Genomic DNA, 18,614 nt, shown 5'->3' with positions numbered 1-18,614 from the left:
TTAATTTTTCTCTAGGTGCTCTATTAATTAGGGTAAGGCTGAGCTGCTGTAACCAAGGGACTGAAATATGCTATGGTTCAAAGAACAGAGATGTTGATTTTTTCCTCACCTAACAGTTCCACTGTGAGCACAGCAGGTCAGCAGACCTGCCCGTGTCCTGTGGTCTTTTGAGACTCAGGTTCCTTCTGTCCCGTTGCTCCAGTAATTGTCACTGTAGTTGTCTGGGTGGTTGTCGCTGGGTTGCTACCGTATCTGTGTTCCCTCAGTGTGAAGGACGAAGGAGAAAGTCCAGAGCAAGTGATCACATGTCAGTTCTACTTCCATTGGTGAGAACTTAGTCATGTGGGCACATCTGGTTGTGAAGGAGGGTGGGGAATGCAGTGCTGGTCAGCATGTGCCCAGGAAGAAGCCGAGAAGGAGCTTTAGTGGAAAATAAGCTGTGTCCATCACATTGACTAGTCATTTCAATTTTACTGAATAGTTCCAAATTTTCTTTTTTGATTTATTTTGTATTATAAATTCCGTATACACTGTGCTCTATTTCTAGGATATCCATTTAGTTTCATTGATTTCTCTGCCTATGTGTATACCAGGATCACACTGTTTTTTTTAAACTCTTGGCACTTAATATGTTTTTTTCCCTCTTTTGTTGGGGTAGTTTCATTTAACTAAATTTTCATACTTACTTTAAGTTCCCCTTTACAGAACTTTAAAGTTCCAGTTTACTGAATTTTCATATTAATTTGTGTGTGTGTGGTTTTTAAAAAATATATCAGCTTTCAAATGATCATATCTTGTTACCACTCCCTCCCCCCTAAGAAGAAAACCTGTTAATACGATTATTAGGATTGTGTTAAATGTACAGATAAATTTTATGAGGAAAGCTTCACATCTTTGTGATGTTAATTTTTCTTATTTGATGAGAATGTTGCATGGTGTTTGGAAAACATTCATCTCTGGACTCTACAATTTTTCTATCTCCTTGACTCATAAAACTTATATAATTGAAGTAGGAGAGAGGAAGGAACAGTTTATCATAAGCTGTTGTATTACTTTTATTTTAATATCAGATTTCTGATAATGATTAGGCAATATGCCTATTTCTCTATGAAAATTAGTTAACTTAGAGCTTGAAAAAACAATTTTCTTGTTAGAAGGTAAAAAACATTTGACATTTCAGAGAGTTATTATGTAAACTTACTTGTAACACAAACCTGAGCAAATTTTTGCATGTCTATGAGATATGCAATGTTGTAACTTCCTCAAAGAATGTGTGCATGTGCGTGTGCGTGTTAGTCTGCAGCTTTTTTTGAACAACACATTCCTCTTTAGTTTTCTCCTTTTTACCTTTTTATTGTGAAATAAAACACAGATATGGCTATCACACAATGTACACATAGGTTATTTAATTTTTAGAAGGTGAATATTTTTTGTGACCACCACACAGGTAAAGAGACCGAATGAATATTAGCGGTCTCCCTCGAGCCCCTTGCCTTGTTCCATGCCTGTCATAGTCCCTGTCTTTCTCCAGAGGTAACCACTTTCCTCACTTCTATAGTAATTGCTTCACTGCAGTTTTATCACCTGCGTGTGTACAACTAGGCACCATAGTTCAGTCTTGCACATCTTTTTATGTCTTTGAAGTGTCTTAACCCTCAGGTTCTCCCTCCAACCCTTTCCTTTCTTTGCCATTTATCTGTTGAAGAATGCAGCTGTTTGATGTCTAATTTTCCACTGGCTAGATTTGGTGATGGCATCTTCATGGTTCAATTCAAATTGTTCTTTTTCTTTTACTGGGAAATAGTAGTTTTACCCCAAGTCTGGGCATTGGGAATGTTCACTGCTTTTGGGTAGGTCATAGTTTCGAGGCCTTTTTAGTGGACAGAGAATAATAGATACTCCATGAGTTCATCAGTTTATAAGGTTCTTACTTAACCTTTTCTATATCACATCTCTAACTCCTTTAGTCTACACAGAGAGTTCTGGTTCTCTGCAATAGCAGGGGACGATAGAATTTGAATACACCATAGTTACTCATTTGCTGTCTTCCATGGGATTCACACAGCATTCTCAACACCGCCACAATCCTAACACTGCGCCACTAACTATGATAACTGCAAAGCGATAAAAACAATTCCTTTTTGATATGCTATCCCCATTCTCCTCTTAATTTCGGGGGGGAGAAGTAGGGGATGTTTATAGTTGTTGAAAGTTGGCAGATTTAGACACTGATTATCTTTTAGATGATATTTGGAGGAGGAATACTTTTAATTTTGTTAGATGAGACGTTGATTTTATAGTTATGTTTAGAGAAAGTCCTTATCTGTCAGAGAATTTGTGGGTGAAATGCTGTGACTTCGGGGGTTCTCATTAAAATACCACACCCCAGGAGGAAAATGGGAAGAAAAGAGGAAATAAGATTGCTTATTTTTGAAACTGGGTGGTAGGATGTTGCTTATTTTTGAAACTGGGAGGTCAAAAATAGGGTTTATTATCCTTTTTCTCCCTATATAACTTGAAATGCCTATTATAAAAATTTTTTTTAATGAAAATTTTATAAACAGTGAAAAGACAAGGACATATGATAGGGGAAGAAGGTGATAAGGAAGGAATGGAGAAAATGAGTAAAGACTCTTAACCTGGTGGTTTGGTTCAGTGGCCTTGAAGCTGGGTAGCATCTTGATTGAGAAGAAGGGACGGCTGCAATGTGAGGCCTCAGGGGAAACCAGACGAGTTAAGAGATGAGTGACTAGCAGGAGAGGGAACTCCCATCCATGGAAACTGAGAAGGTCCAAACCATAAGAGTAAAGACACCAGCGAGATGGAGCAACTGAATCCCCGCTAGGGAAGAACCAAGGGGTGGAAGGGGGTCTCCAGCACCACCACGCTGCACAGTGGACCAGTGACGCCACCCTCAGCATTCTCTGCCTCACCCGAGTTGCTGGAGGCGGGGAGCTGGGGGCTTCCTAGACCTCATCTCAGGTCAGTGAAATCAAAATCTCTGTGGGTAAAGCTTCAGAATCTGAGTTTTGAGGAAGCCCCCCTTCAAATTAGAAGGATCAGGTGATGTCTACAAAGGGTTAGAACCTTAGTCAGAGGGCATTTCAGTGATGGACTGGATGGAGAAGGAGGATGTGGAAGAAGCTTTGTAGAGTGCTCTTTCTAGAAAGTTGTCTGCAAGATGATGAAGAGGGTAGAAATGGGCGGACTTGGGGCTGAGGGAGGTGGCGGCGGCTGCTGAAATAGTTGTTGCTTCTAATAATGTAAGAGAGGTTTGCCTGTCTGTGTGGAGGACGTGAATGGTTCTTCATGCAGGATGATGACTGAGTGGTCAGGCCAAACATGAAGTTGAGCCCCCCCCCCCAACTGAGAACTTGATTTTTGACGTTCAAGGAAAGCTTGGAAATCGTTGTCATGGATTAGATGTTCTTTCTATTTGCTAATATTTGAATTACATATTAAAATAGGAGAGGTACCCAGGTCTTTTCAGTATCTCTGCTTCTCAAGTTCTGAGTGGGCCTTCTGCCCATGCCCTAGGAAGGAGGGAGTGGGGTCTGTGTGGCCGACAGCCCTCTTTCCTTATTCAGCGCCCCTCCTGCCCCTTCACATTCTGTTTCCTCTTTCTTGACTCCCATCTCTTCGTGTCCAGGTGGCACTCTCATACGTGCAGAACCTCCGAGAGGAGCTGCCGGGTACAGGATGGTATGTTTCAGTTCTTTGCTTGGGGACTGACTAGTGGACGGGCTCCCATGTTTTCCAGGTTTCCTAATGTCAGTCTTGGAAGGCAATGGGGAGAGGACTGAGGTGAGTACCCCGTTCCCCCTCCCCTGTTTTTCTCTGCCTCAGGGTCTTTGTTTTTCATCGCAGATTGGCTTCATCACTTCTGCTCCGTAGGCTTTCTACTGCTGTGTACTTGGGAGCATCCTCTGTTTCCTAGATTTCGTTTCCTTCTCCTCACTTAGTAGAATGCGTTTATTTTTACCTTTAACTTACCATAAATTTCTTATTTAGGTCAAGGAGTGTTTGGGTTGGGTGGGTGGTTTCTCGGTTACCCCAGCTTTCCGGTCACTTTACCTGGTGTCAGAGCCTCTCCTTCTCTGCCTCATCTCCTCTCCTCCTTGTTTTCTGTTGTGGTTACTTCAATGCTAACTTGTTCAACTTGTACACTGACCCTGTGTACACGGCTCATTTTCTTTCTCATGATCGTATTTATACTTTTGATGGATATATTTAAATGAACAGCTGTGCATTTGTTGAGTCATACCGCAATTATCTGATTCTGCTTTAGCTGCTCGACTGGCAAAAGCATATTTCAAGCTAAGTTGTGAGAGAATTCCATTAATCACATTCTGGTCGGGGGAGGGGAGAGGAGAAAGACCACTAAGAAGTCTTTTTAAAGATTAATGTTAATTAGTTGTTCCATTATTTTAGAATAGATTGATTTGGTTGCTATTTAAGGTGTCACCTGGAGAAACATTATGAAGATGTAAGTAACTATAATCAGCCTTGTAGGCTAAATTCCCTGGAATTGTTGATGTGGGGATGAAGTGAGTAGCTGGCCTATTTAAATAGATACAGGGTCTTTGAAAGTGTTTCTTTCTGTCAAGACTGGTATTCTTGACTCAGCATTCCTTGAATTCATTGGCTAAATATTTTGTTTTAAGCCTGAAGAGATAATACATGATTCAGAAGATGTTACAACTTTTCTTTTTCTTCAAATGTATTAATTGCTAATTGTAACCTCTGATTGTGTCTTTGGCTTTCATCAGCCAGATCTATTTTTCTCTTGACACTTCCTCAGGGTTCTTTTTGAACGTTATTAATAGGCATGGAAGCATGGCTTTCCAAATAGCGTCAATAACTGTTAGAAGACTGGCAGGAGGTGGAGGGTGGGGGGAAGATAATGTCAATGTCTGACTTGTAGGAGATGTATTTTCAGGCTGCAGAAGCTGTCTCAGAGGTCACTGGGGATGGCTCTGGGCAGATCAGCTGGTGTCTGCAACTGGAGAGCCAAGCAATCCTGTCCAAATGGGATATTGTCCACCAGGGAGTTGTCTGGTATACCCAGAGTCTGCCAGCCGTCTTTTTGTTTGGCTGCTTCTCTTGGATGACACCCTTGAAAACTGAAGTCCAAGTAACAAATGATATCTTTTAATTTATCTCAAATACCTGGTTGCCACTGTATTACATTGAGGATGAGGAGCAGCCCCCTGTCCCAGTCATTTCCTTGCTGGGCTGTATAAAATTCCTTAAACTTCACCTGCCTCTCCCCACCCAAACCAAAGCATGGCGTAGACTAAGAAGTTAAAATAAATGTGTTCTAATTTATAGTGAGTGCCTAGTATGTGCCCGGCACAGGGATTTAGCCATGAGCCAGACAGAGTTCTTACCCTCATACTGCTTAAATTTTGGTATGTGGAGTAAGGAGGGATGGGAAAGGGTGAAACATAATAAAAAAACAATGAACTAATACACAAGTGACAAATTTCACACCGTGTTGTTAAGTGCTGTGAAGAAGAGGCCCAGGCGATGAAATGCAGGGCCGAGGGTGGGAAGGTCTGGGGCAGGAATGGGCTTGAGTGTGTGGGGGGTGTGGGGGTGAGAAGGGCTCTGGTCAGGCTGGTTTATAAAGGGTGGCTTTTCTCACCACCACAGAAGTATGCTCCAGCATCTCCCATTTTTTGTTTTGTTTTGTTTTGTTTTAAAAAGAGCAGTGTACGTCCCTGGTGCTGACATCTCTTTTATTTAATCCCTGCCCATGCCCCCAGATTATTACAGGTTAGTCATCTGAGCCTTGGATTTGGGACAGTTGTGTCAGGGGGCCAGTGCCTGAGACACCATGTCTGGTAACGGGAGGGCAGAAGGTCTGCAGCCTTAGGCTAACGGGGGAGCTGCAGGCAGAGTTGGACATGAGGCTGAGGGCCGAGAAGGCACCTAGCTGAGGACTTTGGGAGGAAGTGAGATTTTAGATGGACTTCACAGTTTTGTTGGGGAGTGGGTAGGGATACCAGGGTCTTTCCTACCAGTAGGTTTAAAAAAAAAAAGGTCCCAGTCAGTTTGTGGACTGGTGGGAGAGGAGCCCTGAGCTGCCTAGGAGAAGAGAACAAAACAGCTGGGAGATGATGGGGTCCTATCAGTTGAAACAAAGCAGGAGAGCCATGGCTATTTGATACAGAGGGAATGAAGTGGAAAATGAGGGACAGTTTCCATGTAGTCAAGCATGTCAAAATAAAACCTAGTCTCAAGATACCAGCAAGGCAGGCGGTGGGCGGTCTAAACATTGGACTCCCAGAAGCTTAGCTTCATTATTACCTGTATATCTGGTAGGGTGTAACAGAGTCAATTTTATCCCGTATATAATTAAAATAAATTTACTGGGGATTCTTGGGTTCTTCTATGGTAGCTTAATGTCAATCTTTTATTTATTTTCATTCAATTAAGCCTCATTTCCCTGCCTCTTGCCTTTTTTTTTTAAACAGATTATATTATTCTTCCCTGTTCTTTCCAAACCATATCTTGGGTCCATCTGTCACAGCTGGAATGTTTGTAGTGTAACTCTTTCAGTCAAAACCCTTTCTTTCCTGAAATAATCTGTAATTATTTCCTCTAACTACAGGATGAACTGATCCAGGGGCTGGGTTTCAGTTCTATAGGACTTGTCCAAGAAGCTATTTGTATTCATCTATCTCGAAAGATCAAATTACATGCTAATATTCTGAAAGTAACACCCCACCAGCAACCCTCCGGCAGCACTGGGGTCTGTATAAAACCGCACCCTGGCGACTAGCACATTGCCAGTTCAGACAGAGTGTGGTGTTAAAAATATTTCACAGGTCATTTGTGAACTAGAGAAAAGACCCTGACTTAACTTACATGGTATGATGGCTTTGGTTGAGCCTTTCTTTGCAGCTGTAACTGGCAGCCCAGGTCTCTCTTCACCCTTTCCAAAGGCCCAGGTAGTTTGGAGCAAGCCGCCCTTGAGTTCTCTCTCTGTTTGTTGAGCAGAGAAGAGACATAGCTGTTGTCACATAATGGCTGATTTTTGTCCCACTTGGCGGTAGTTGTTGTAAGTATACCTTCCCTCAAAGTTTTATGTCTAGAATTTGTCTTACTGGGTCTAACTTTGCCCCTCAAGTGTGCCTGACTTACACTAATTCCTGCTTTTATTTTGAGATATGAGTCACAGGAGAACTGAAGAATGAAAGGAGGTGGGAGGTAGGGACCACATGTGCACTGGCAAAGTGGCTTGTTTTTCCTTTCACATCAAGTTTTTTTTTTCGGGGGTAAGGGGATAATCTGAGGTTACAGAGTATATGATGTTAATTTTGAGGTTAGAGAAATTGAAAGAGGGCATGATTGAAAGGTGGCCCAAATAACCATGAGTAAAGATTGTTCTCCAAGAGGAAAATCAGGATGGTTAAAGCTCACAACGTGTTGAAGCTCAGATAACATGTTAAGGACAACAGAAGTGGACTGTGGCTGGCTAGTTTAATGAAGGTTGTGAGTGGTGGCTGATTAGGAGCTGAACTCCGGTCAGATGGCCTTGTGTTTGACTTTGTGTCCTTGAGCAACTTACTTCTATGAACCCATTTTCTTAGCTGTAAAATGGGATTAATGTATTTATTTTAGAGTGTTTTGGGGAAGGGTTGAATGAGATAACACGTATAATCCCGAAGCACGTGCCTGGTTGCTTAGTGAGCCCCACTGCGGGTACTGCAATAGCGGTGGAATGTTGACAGTAACTAAGAGCAAAGCAGAGTCACTCTAATTCTTCTTCTGTTTGCCTCTACTTTTTATATTTAAGAGAGTGATTTTTTTTTTCTTATGGAAGGCATAGCATAGGCCAGCAAAAGATATACAGAAAAAACTACTGTGGAACTGTCATGAGAGCCCTCACCAATGGTGAGTGAATGACTTTACATGGATGGTGAAAAAGTCACTCAAAATAGGGGTGGGTGAATGTACAACTTATCTTTCAAGATTCTTTGTAACTTGGGGATTGTTAGAAGTTGAACTGAGAAAGTAACAAGAAAGTCCCTGTTGAATGAGTAGGTGCTCAGTAAATTATGTGCTGAATAAATGGATAAACCAAAAGAGTCTAGGCCACCAGGTCAGGCAGATGAACACTTTCTAGAATTTTCCAATGGGAAAGAATCTGAGAGTTGATCTTACAGCTTTCCCTTCATCCTCAACATACAGATAACAAGTTGTGTATTGTTCATGAGTCTAGGTTTCAGAAATATCTTTTATTCTTATAGTAGATTATCAACTCGACTGCTTAATTTGAGTTCTATAGGTTGAAGATAGAAGTATATTATACCCTTGATTATTCTGTGACTGACATCAAGATGCTTTGTGACTTTGGGGGGAATAATGTATTGCAGTATATGTGTGGCTTTATCCAGCTGTAAAATTGTGATGAGCAAAAGAAGTGCCAAGCTTGGTCTCAAGCCTGCACATGTTAAAAATTGAGCTTAACACTAGCTCCTTAACTGAATATCAGTCTGCTCTATAAATGGAGTTTGAAAAGTCCCATGGGATTTAGAGAGCAGCTCTCTTTTGCCCTGTGGTCTTCTTGTTTTCAGTAAAATATCATGGAACTGTTCTGTCTCCCAAGAGAATAGTCTTGAGACATTGTAAGAGGTGGTACTCATTTAAAGCGGGTATCTCACTTAAGACAGGAGGTCCCTAACCTTTTTCTAAATAGCTCCTTGCCTTGGTCTGAAATAGTAAGATCAGTTACCAGGGATAGAGGGTCCCATCCAAGAACAGAAAGGAGGTGGTATATACTAGGGGCAGAATTCATACTATGAACCTTTCAGATAATAGTCTGTAATCCCTAGTAGCCTATGCATTTTTTCAGTTAGGGATTTTGGCCTTAGAACATTGCAAAAGGATTTGGTTGGACCTAAAAGAGATGGGACACTGGAGTACCTTATCAGAGTTTTATGTCTCATTCAAAAATATTTAGTTCTGTACATAAAATATTATTCCTACATGAAATACATATCTAATGCCTTCTTCCTTGACCATTAGACTTGTTGACTTCCTTGATGTTAGAGAGTTTGATGAGATTTCTAAACCTATGGAGCAGTAACATTTTTGTCAGGTATTGAGCACATACGCAGCCTAAAATACCTGGTACCATCTGGTTACCTGGTATTGTAGAAGGACTGATCATGTAACAGTAAGGCAGTGCATCTCAAAGTGTGATCCAGGATTCTCTGGAGTTTCCAAAACTTTCTCAGGGGTCCCACAAGGTCCTTCTTCTGGTGACATATATGCTTCATGTGTGATGCTGGATTCTCCATATATACTTCAGCCAATACAACATTCAGTCAGTCATAACGGGTTGAATGCAGAGTTATATATGAGAATCCAGTGCTTTCTACTAAGCCAAACATTATAGCAATTTGCAAAAATGCAAAGTAATGCCACTTTCCTCACTATATATATTTTTGGGGGGGAGAAAATGTAGTTCTTTTTTAATTTAAATATATAAAGTAATATACTTATTGTTATTTTAAAACAAATACGGTATTTAAAACATTCTCCATTTTAATTTCTAATAGAGTATGTATTGATAGAAATAGCCCACATAGGCAAGCTCCTTAGAGTCCTCAATAACTTTTTTTTTGTATTGACTTGTTTTAAAATATATTTTTATTGAAGTTTATAGTCAGTTTACAATGTTGTGTCAATTTCTGGTGCACAGCACAATACTTCAGTCATATAGGAACATACATATATTCGTTTTCATATTCTTTTTCACCGTAAGTTATTACAAGATATTGAATACAGTTCCCTGTGCTATACAGTATAAACTTGTTTATCTATTTTATATATAGTAGTTAGTATCTGCAAATCTTGAACTCCCAATTTATCCCCCCCACCCACCAATAACTTTTAAGAGTATAGATTCTGAGACCAAAAAGTTTGGAAACCACTGGAGTAAAACATCCCTGAACTCCTGAAGCATTACCACTCTCTTTTCCACCACCAGTTCCACTTTTTTGCCAACCTACATCTGAAACTCCTTAGCCAAAAATACTTGAGAGTAAAGGGGTTGAAAATTACTTTCAAAAACAATATGTTCTTTTTAGGATATTTTGAAATTAGACATCGATCCTTGGGGCTTCCAGTTGGGACTTAAGCATATTGATTTTTTTTATGACTAAAATATGATCAGGATATTTATTTCAGAACATTCTCCTTTCTACATTCCCCTCCCCAACCTTTCCTTTTGAAAATATCATTTTTAATAGCCGAATTAACTGGTCGGCAGAGACACTGCAGACAATGAACAAAATGGCGACCAAGTGATGCTGACATTGTTTTCCCCAAAGACTTCTGGCAGATTTTGAGCTAGCTATCTAGAAATAGCAGATTAGTTTGGAAGCCTGAATTTATAACTTTTTTCCTCCTATTTTCCGTTTAGGAGCCTAAATTACTGTGTTTTAATTTTGCTTGTACAATAATAATCTGTTAAAAGATGTTTGGGGGCATGGGCTCTTGTTGGCTTTGTGACAGAAAAAAATTGCCAATGATGATTGTCTTTTAGAATTATTTTTTAAATAGTGAAAAGATTCTTGATTTTGAAGCTTGAAGCTTGTTACCTGCTGGCTTTATTTATCACCTGAACTAAGTTCTAGAGATTAAAGTTACAGAGACGATAAATGTCTTAATCGTGCTACTCCTTTGCAGGCGTGTGTGTGCTTGTGTGTTAGGGGTGGGGCGGGGGGGTAGTTTCTAATTCTTTGGGATTTAGAGTTAAACTGAGCTGATTAATTCTTGGAAAATTTGAATTCAATAAGTGTTAAATGTGCACCTACTTGGCTCTGGTAGTGATGAACAGAATAGACTAGATTTTGCTACCATGACGTTTACAGTGTAGTGAGGGAGACAGATGTTCATAAGCATGCACCCAAGTATGAATATATAATTATTAATCATGATAAGTGCTGTGAATGAAAATTAACAAAGTGGTATATGAGAGTGTAATGAGGGCATATGAGGGTTCAGGCAAGCTTCTAGAAGGAAGTGACATTTAAGTTGAGACTTGAAGGATAAGTAGAAACTTGTCAGGTGGGTCCTGAAAGAAGGGCCCAGTCACCGGGAGCATCACATATACAAAGGTCCAGAGAGGGGCAGGAAGCCGGCTGGTTGGGGTGCCTGAGAGAATGGGGTGGGGAGGGGCCTCGACAAGGAATGAAGAGAGGTGAGTAGGGGGCTTGCTAGGGCTTACCATGTTGCACCCGGGTTCTGACCGGGGGCTACCGCTCCAGGCTTTTTGGGTTTCCTCTCCTTGTAACTCCTCTGTAGGCTCTTGGTGTCCTAGCCTGCTTATTTTTTCACGTGTGAAGTATGTCTTCAATCTTTAGGACACACCATGCTCCCCCGGCCACAGGGCCTGTAGAGAAGCTGAGAAGCTGAGAAGCTGTGCCTTTATCCTTAAATGCTCTCCTGTCTCCGCCCCAGCTGGCTACCCACCCCAGCACGCGCACGCGCATGCACACGTGCTGGCTCACGGACACTTAGCCTTTTTATAGGACTTCCTGCTCATCCTCTGGCTCCTTCTTAGATGTGACCTCCCCAGGGAAACTCCTCCACCCTCCAGAATATCTCTAGTTGTTTTTTGGTTTAGCCTTGTTTCTTCCTAACACTTAGTTCAGTTTTTAATTGTGCATCTTCTAGGTGATTATTTGATTACCACCATAGATAGATCATGTAAGGTCCATGATAGTAAGAACCATATTTTTATACCTTTATCATTTTATGTTTCTAGTTTCTAGTATGTAGTAGGCTCTCCATAGTTGTAGAAGTAAGGGAAGATAGACTGGGGCTTCAGAGATAAGACTGAGATAGTATAGTAGTTTTCAAAGGCTTTTAATGGTATGTCCTATCAGTTAAAACGTTTTTTGAGCGTGCACCTTCAATATGTATGTTGGTTATAAGTTTTATAGAAATTAAAAGTAGGTATTATAAAACATATAGAATAGAATTTTAAAAAGATTTAAGATGAAATATTTAACGTATTGCTAATGGTAATGACATTGTATTATGGACTAAAATCTCAAGTCACTCAGGATAAAGTTTATTGTTTATGATACTGGAGGCAAATGAGTTTTTCAGGTATTTTTAAATTTTGAATTTGGGGAGCCTGCTTCATGTCTGGATTGCACTGAGTGTTAATTGCTTTTCTCTAGTAAAGTGATTAAGAAAGAACGACTAGGAATAGAGATACCAGCTCCATCATTTTCTTAACTGTTCTCTGGTGCTTTCATTAATAACATTCAATTTGTAGTTTCTTTAATGTTTTTGAATACTTGCAATTTGGGGAGGGCTCATTTCATTATAACTAGACATTACAACCTGTAATTCCACTTAAATGGACCCTCCAAAGTATAGCACATGGCTGGTATTCTATAAGCAAACCATGTCCATTCTTTCACATTAGGTAACTCCCAGTTTTTCTGCAGGATACCTCTTGTACTAGACTGTCACAAGGAACTGAGACAGAGACCAAATAAAGGCTCAGGTTAATTATTGCTGTATTAGATTCAAACATTTTTTGTGAGATGCAAATGTTAGCATCTTCATCCCATAATTTAATGAATTGTCTTGTGTGATCCTTGGATGCATGTACCCCTTTTGGAGGCAAGTGGGCTAGTGGTGGAGACTGACATAGACACATGATTGATTCCGAGTGGCATTAGATCAGTGCTGGGGGATTGAAATCACTGCTGATAAAGAGTTGTTGCACCAAGCGTTTGCCTTTTGAGCTAGATCGTGAATGATGGGAGGAGGGAATTGGGTAGGAGATGGGTGGAGGAGGAGAGGCCGGGCATTTGAGGTGGAAGGAACCAACGGTGTGTTCCTGCTCCAAGGCACGGAGGTGAGATGGTGATGGAGGAGCCAGTGTCTGGTTGTGAGGGCCCCAAGGTCAAGTGAGGCATTTGTATGTCACAAATAAGAGCTTGCTACAGAAAAGATCTATGTGAACATGGAAATGACGACAACAGTGAAAGGGGATCACTCAGGTTCCATGTGCTTTCAAAACTGTAAAAGCCAGGTCCATTAAACTCTCCTTTACCCCCTCCCTCGCCTTGCTATTAGGGAAGGCATAGTCTGAAATACAATTACGGACAAACTGAAGTGTGGTAAGATAGGATAGGGGCATGGGGAATGAACAATCAGACTAACCAAAAAGTGTGATTTGAAGCTGATGAGTCAAAAGGTGTCCGACATACTAGACCCCTTCAATAGCAGGGCTTCTACTCTTTGCTCTAAAGCTGTAGGAGTAAGATAGCACACTAACCTAGTCATTAAAGGACTTTATCGGCTTCCTCTTCATTTTACCATCCAGAAAATTGCAACTAGCTAAAGGTTTAATTTCTTAAAATTATTCCGTGTAATAAAGAATTCGTATAACCAGACTCGCATCATATTTCCAAAATTTTGCAAGAATTATTCAAATGGAAAAGTTCTTTGTTGTAGTCCTTTGACTCAGAAAATTGAGCTTCTGCCAGTGTAGTCTTAGGGCAATATCAACTTGAAATTTATATCATGTATCTTACGTCTTCTCCATTATAGTTTGGTATGTTAAAATTTTATATGATTTCTTCCTGTCCTGTGTCTGTGCTTTGTAAAGTTGGAGATTCATGTAAGAATGCATTGCTTTGCCATAGATGAGTTTCTGTTTTGTTTTATCTTTGATGTAGTTGCTCTACCTCTAATCCTTTTAAAAGAAAAGTAAGACTCAAACATAGTAGTTTGGCTTGGATTATTCAGTGACTTAATCTTTAACATCATACTAGAACAGTGTGTTCATGCTTCTCAGAGGGTTTAACCTGATGCCAATTTTGCATTTGATAGGATAAGACAAAATTCAAACCTCAGGTCCTTCAGGAATGCCTGGCCCAGCTGAGAATTTTTCATGTCCCTTTTGAGTTCTTTGTAAGACTCAGAGAAAGTTGCCTGAGAGGGGCCACCCGTGGGAAGTAAATCTGATTACCTCTTTAAGATGATTTGTTTAGATCCGTGTAAAAGGGTATATGTTTAAATGTACTAAGAAATAAGGCAACATATGTGAGGGGGATTTGTAAGAAAGGCCTTGAATGGCAATTTGAAGATGGTGTGCTTAATTTAAGTTGTCATCCTACAGTTTCATGTTTTAATTTTCCTGATGTCTCTTTTTTCCCTCCACAGTTGTACAATGGTAGATGGAGTGATGATTCTTCCTGTGCTAGTGATGATTGCTTTCCCTTCCCCTAGTATGGAAGGTAAGTGGCTCACAGCTATTTGGGGTAGGATAAGATACTGTTCTGTTTACACTAGTTCATTCTTAATCCTATCAGATTTAACAATCCTCCCTTCCCTCCGATTTTGAGAGTTTACTTTTTCAAAGCTGTTTTTTAGGTTCACAGCAAAATTGAGAGGAAGGTCCAGAGATTTCTCATATACCCCCTGCCCCTACACATGCATAGCCTCCCCCATCTTCAAGATCCCCCACCAAAGTGGCATATTTGTTATAGTTAACGAGCCTACATTGACACATCATAATCACCCCAGTCCATGGATTACATTAGGATTCGTTCACTCTTGTGAACTCTCTATGGGTTTGGACAAATGTGTAATGACATTTATCCATCATTATAGTATCATATGGAGTATTTCACTGCCCTAAAAATCCTTTGTCCTCCACTTGTTCATCCCTTCCGACCTCCGCAACCCCTGCCAACCGCTGATTCTTCTTCCACTTAATATTATGCATTTAACTTCCCTCCATGTCTCTTGATGGCTTAATAGTTCATTTCTTTTTAGTGCTGAATAATGTTTCATTGTCTGGATGTACCATAGTTAATTTATCCATTCATCTACTGAAGAACATCTTGGTCGCTTCCAAGTTTTGGCAATAATGGATAAAGCTGCCATAAACATCCATGTGCAGGTTTTTGTGTGGATGTAAGTTTTTAAATCCTTTGAGTAAATATCTCAGAGCACAATTGTTGGTTTGTATGGTAAGAGTATGTTTAGTTTTGTAAGAAACTGCCGAACTGTTTTCCTAAGAGGCTGTTCCATTTTGCATTCCCATCAGTGATGAATGAGAGTTCCTGTTGCTCCACAGTCTTGCCAGCATGGGGTGTTATCAGTGTTCTGGGTTTTGGCCATTCTAATAGGTGTGTGGTGGTATCTCGTTTTAATTTGCATTTCTCTGATGACATATGATGTGGAGCATCTTTTCATATGCCTGTTTGCCATCTGCATATCTTTAGTGAGGTATCTTTGAGGTCTTTGGCCCATTTTTTAACTGCATTGTTTGTTTTCTCATTGTTGAGTTTTCAGAGTTCTTTGTATATTTTTGATAACAGACTTTTATCAGATATGTCTTTTGCCTATATTTTCTCCCAGTCTGTGGCTTGTCTTCTCATTCTTCTGACGTTGTCTTTCATAGAGCAGAAGTTTTTAATTTTAATAGAGTCCAGCTTATTAAGTAATTCTTTCATGGATCGTGCCTCTGAAAAGTTATTCCCATACTCAGTGAGGTCATCTAGGTTTTTCCTGTGTTATCTAATAGTAGTTTTATGGTGATATGTTTTACAGTTAGGTCTGTGATTTACTTTGAATTAATTTTTCTGAAGGATATATGGTCTGTGTCTAGATTTCATTTTTTTTAATGTGAACACTTTTTATGATATATATTTGATAATGCCCTTTGATTTTCTTGAAGTGTAATTCTTATACACACTACATCATTCTTATAAACATAAATTTTAAAAATTCAGTATAATTCCCTATCTGAAATAAAGAGAAAATTCTTTTAAAATAATATGTAATTAAATATGTCATGTCATATAATTAAAATGATATGTAAAACAAATGTAATATAGTCTAGTGTAGTTGGGTTTGAGTGCACTAGAAGATATAATGAAGTAATAATATATGTATAAACACACACACACGTACATGATAATCTTTGATGTCTTAGAAAACAGAAAACAGGGTGGTACTAGCGGATTGTATTGGTGACTTAATTATCTCACGCGGTCTTGCCTTCAGTTATTGAATTTTCCCATTTGGTGAACAAATTTTTGTAGTGTCCCAACAGAACAGAGAACTGTTGTCCCCTGATTTTCACAGTAGTTATATTTTGGGACAATTCTGTATATGTTAAGACAGTGATAAGACCTACTTTGTATTTTTATGTATGACAGAGTTAGGTATTAATCTCAATTAATTATACAAAGGTTTTTCATGTAAATGAATGTTCAGTGGGACAGTCAGACCCTGTGGGGGCACAGGGTAACTCTGAGCTTGTGGGACCACACAGGCATTTGAGAGCCTTTGGCATCTCAGGCTCTTCCTCATTTTTGCAATCCTCCCTTCTCCCCATTTGCCAAAAGCTACTTAGAGATGTACTGCCCTATTAGAGTCCACAAAAGAGATAATCAAGAGATAAAGAAAATAAAAGTTGTCTGTAATTCCCTGAACTTACATGTAACTGCTTTTAGCATTAGCATGTTGGTATACATCTTTCTAGATATATAAACAAACTCTATTTTACTGTTCACTGAGCAGTTCACACTATCTTTTACAAAGGTTGCTCCATGAAGAGTGGTGCGTATAGTGTGACTCTCAGCCTTGTTGTGATCAGATAAGACAGTAAGACTGATGGTCCTAGTACAGGCTTTTGTGGGTGTGGTGATCAGCTTTATATACTTGGTAAGTTTCCAAGGAGACATATAATATTAGTGTAGCCAACACTGTGGAGAAATCAGTGCTTAACATACTAGAACTCTATTTTGTTACATATTCAGTTTATAATACTTGATCTGCTCCTACCTCCATCCCGTGTTCATTGACGTGCATCATGGACCTCCATCGTCCTGTCTGGTCGCCACAGGTAGCTGTTGAGCGGTCAGAGTGCAGCTAAGGCAAGTTGAGATATGCTGTATGTGTAAAGTACCCAATGGGTTTTGAAGACAATTAAAAAAGTGAATTTTACCTGTTCCTTTTCACTACTATGAAAATTTACATTTACATAATGTATATGACATAAAGTTTGTGTTGGAAAGTGCTGATGTAAACCAATTTAGGTATCTATAGTATGTCCTTTTCTAAGCAGTGTTGTTTGATACATTCTAATAAGATCACAATCATTTTAATTAGTACCAAAAAGATATGAAATAAGGATTCTACGTGGCAAGTTTAAAGGAATAGGAAGTGTTTTAACTAGAAGAGAGGTTGGCTCCTAGGTTGAAGGAATTAAGAAGAAATGGGCTGGAAAGATTTGCTGGGTTAACTGTAGTTCTCAGCTGAGGGGTGAATTTTATACAAGGACACTTGACAGTGTCTGGAAACTATTATAATAGGCAAGTTGTTAGGATTTTTCCTTTTTTACTTGCTACACAATATGATCATTATTAAAAAAAAACCTGAAGAATGTTGTGACATGAAGTCCCCCCAAATTCCATGCGCCCCCCCCCCCCCCACCTCCTCCCCCAGGTACTGTGTCAGTTCTGGGTGATGGTGCCGTCTTTAAGTTTTTGTCTCCTCTCCTGGTGGACCCATGGTGTGGGCAGGATGGGAAAAAAAGAGTAGAAATGGAGTATGAATAGAGAAGGAGAAGTGGAGAAAGAATGGGGAAGGGAGGTGAAAAGGGCATTTATGGAACAATATTAGCAACCAAGCCATGGGTTGTTTTTTCCTGCTTTAAGCTCTTAAGCTGCCCAAAGGATCCAGCAAGTGACCTCTTAATGCCACAGTGAAGATCTGTAATGAAACACATTAGTCTGGCTGAAATGGAAATGGAAGCCACTAAGGTTTTGCTATTTAATGTAACACCACCACTAGGACGTTTACAAGTATGGAAGAGCACAGCATCCTTCATTTGCAATAGCTTTTTTTTCTTTTCCTTTTTTTCTTTTTTGAGCAGGATATCCAGTGAGTGCTACACCTAGAGTGCTCTAATCACAACGGCGCTTGCCTTAGTCTTATCTTCCCTCTGTGACTCAGCTCCTTGTTAACTGTCAACAGCATAGTCTATGAAAAGGCTCTTTGTTTTTGCATATTTACTGGGAATTTTTAAAAAAAGACCACTGAGAACCCCTCACTGTGTGTAGTACACTCTAATATACTCAACATTAGTCATAAAGCAAATGTTCAGTACAAAATACTTAACCAGTAGAGGGAGATAATAGGGCAGATAACTAAAAGCTTTATATATGGACTGTCCAGTGCCGGGCTTTAGACCGCCACGTTTGGAAGGAAGCAGACCCACGTTTGATGTTTGGAAGCAGCCACAGCACCTTATTAATCGGGCTTCCGTGGAGCTAGATGACATTCTTGAGAAAGTCATAGAGATTTTGTTCTAATATATTTTGTTGGGTATTGTACTCCTCTTAGTCTGTTAAAAACAAACCTTCTTTCCCTTTGTCTCCCAAATTACTTCCAAATGTCTCCTAAGTATTGATTAGGTATAGTGTTAACACTTCAAATAATAGGTCACAAACAGCGATTTTTGGCAAGGTTTGACTAGTGTGAGTGAGAGAAATAGAATTTCTCTATTTCTGTGTTATCCTAAATGGTCTGGGACCAGAAAGACCCCGTAAGTT

General features: G+C 39.7%; 1 protein-coding gene and 1 long non-coding RNA gene across 14 annotated transcripts in view; one reads left to right on the top strand and one right to left on the bottom strand.

The window, feature by feature from the left end:
- The window catches only part of LOC116280632 (uncharacterized), a 177,970-nt gene that overhangs the window by 12,542 nt on the left and 146,814 nt on the right, over window positions 1–18,614 (bottom strand). For all 6 annotated transcript variants that reach the window (XR_012072602.1, XR_012072597.1, XR_012072601.1 and 3 more), the window contains one exon: window positions 16,843–16,949. This is a non-coding gene — a long non-coding RNA (uncharacterized lncRNA). The remainder of the gene's footprint in view (window positions 1–16,842; window positions 16,950–18,614) is intronic.
- Window positions 1–18,614, top strand: part of ACVR1 (activin A receptor type 1) — a 198,258-nt gene that overhangs the window by 134,463 nt on the left and 45,181 nt on the right. For 7 of the 8 annotated variants that reach the window (XM_072960991.1, XM_072960993.1, XM_072960990.1 and 4 more), the window contains one exon: window positions 14,209–14,282. In XM_072960991.1, coding sequence (XP_072817092.1) covers window positions 14,216–14,282 — 67 coding nt within the window. In that variant the 5' untranslated portion in view covers window positions 14,209–14,215. Of the gene's footprint in view, window positions 1–3,788; window positions 3,805–14,208; window positions 14,283–18,614 lie in introns of those variants that run through there. The other variant, XM_072960994.1, reaches the window with a different exon arrangement.

Source organism: Vicugna pacos, chromosome 5 (assembly GCF_048564905.1).
Source record: "Vicugna pacos chromosome 5, VicPac4, whole genome shotgun sequence".
Taxonomy (NCBI): Eukaryota; Metazoa; Chordata; class Mammalia; order Artiodactyla; family Camelidae; genus Vicugna; species Vicugna pacos.
The sequence above is the reverse complement of the archived record's forward strand: the minus strand, read 5'-3'. Positions and strand labels throughout refer to the sequence as shown.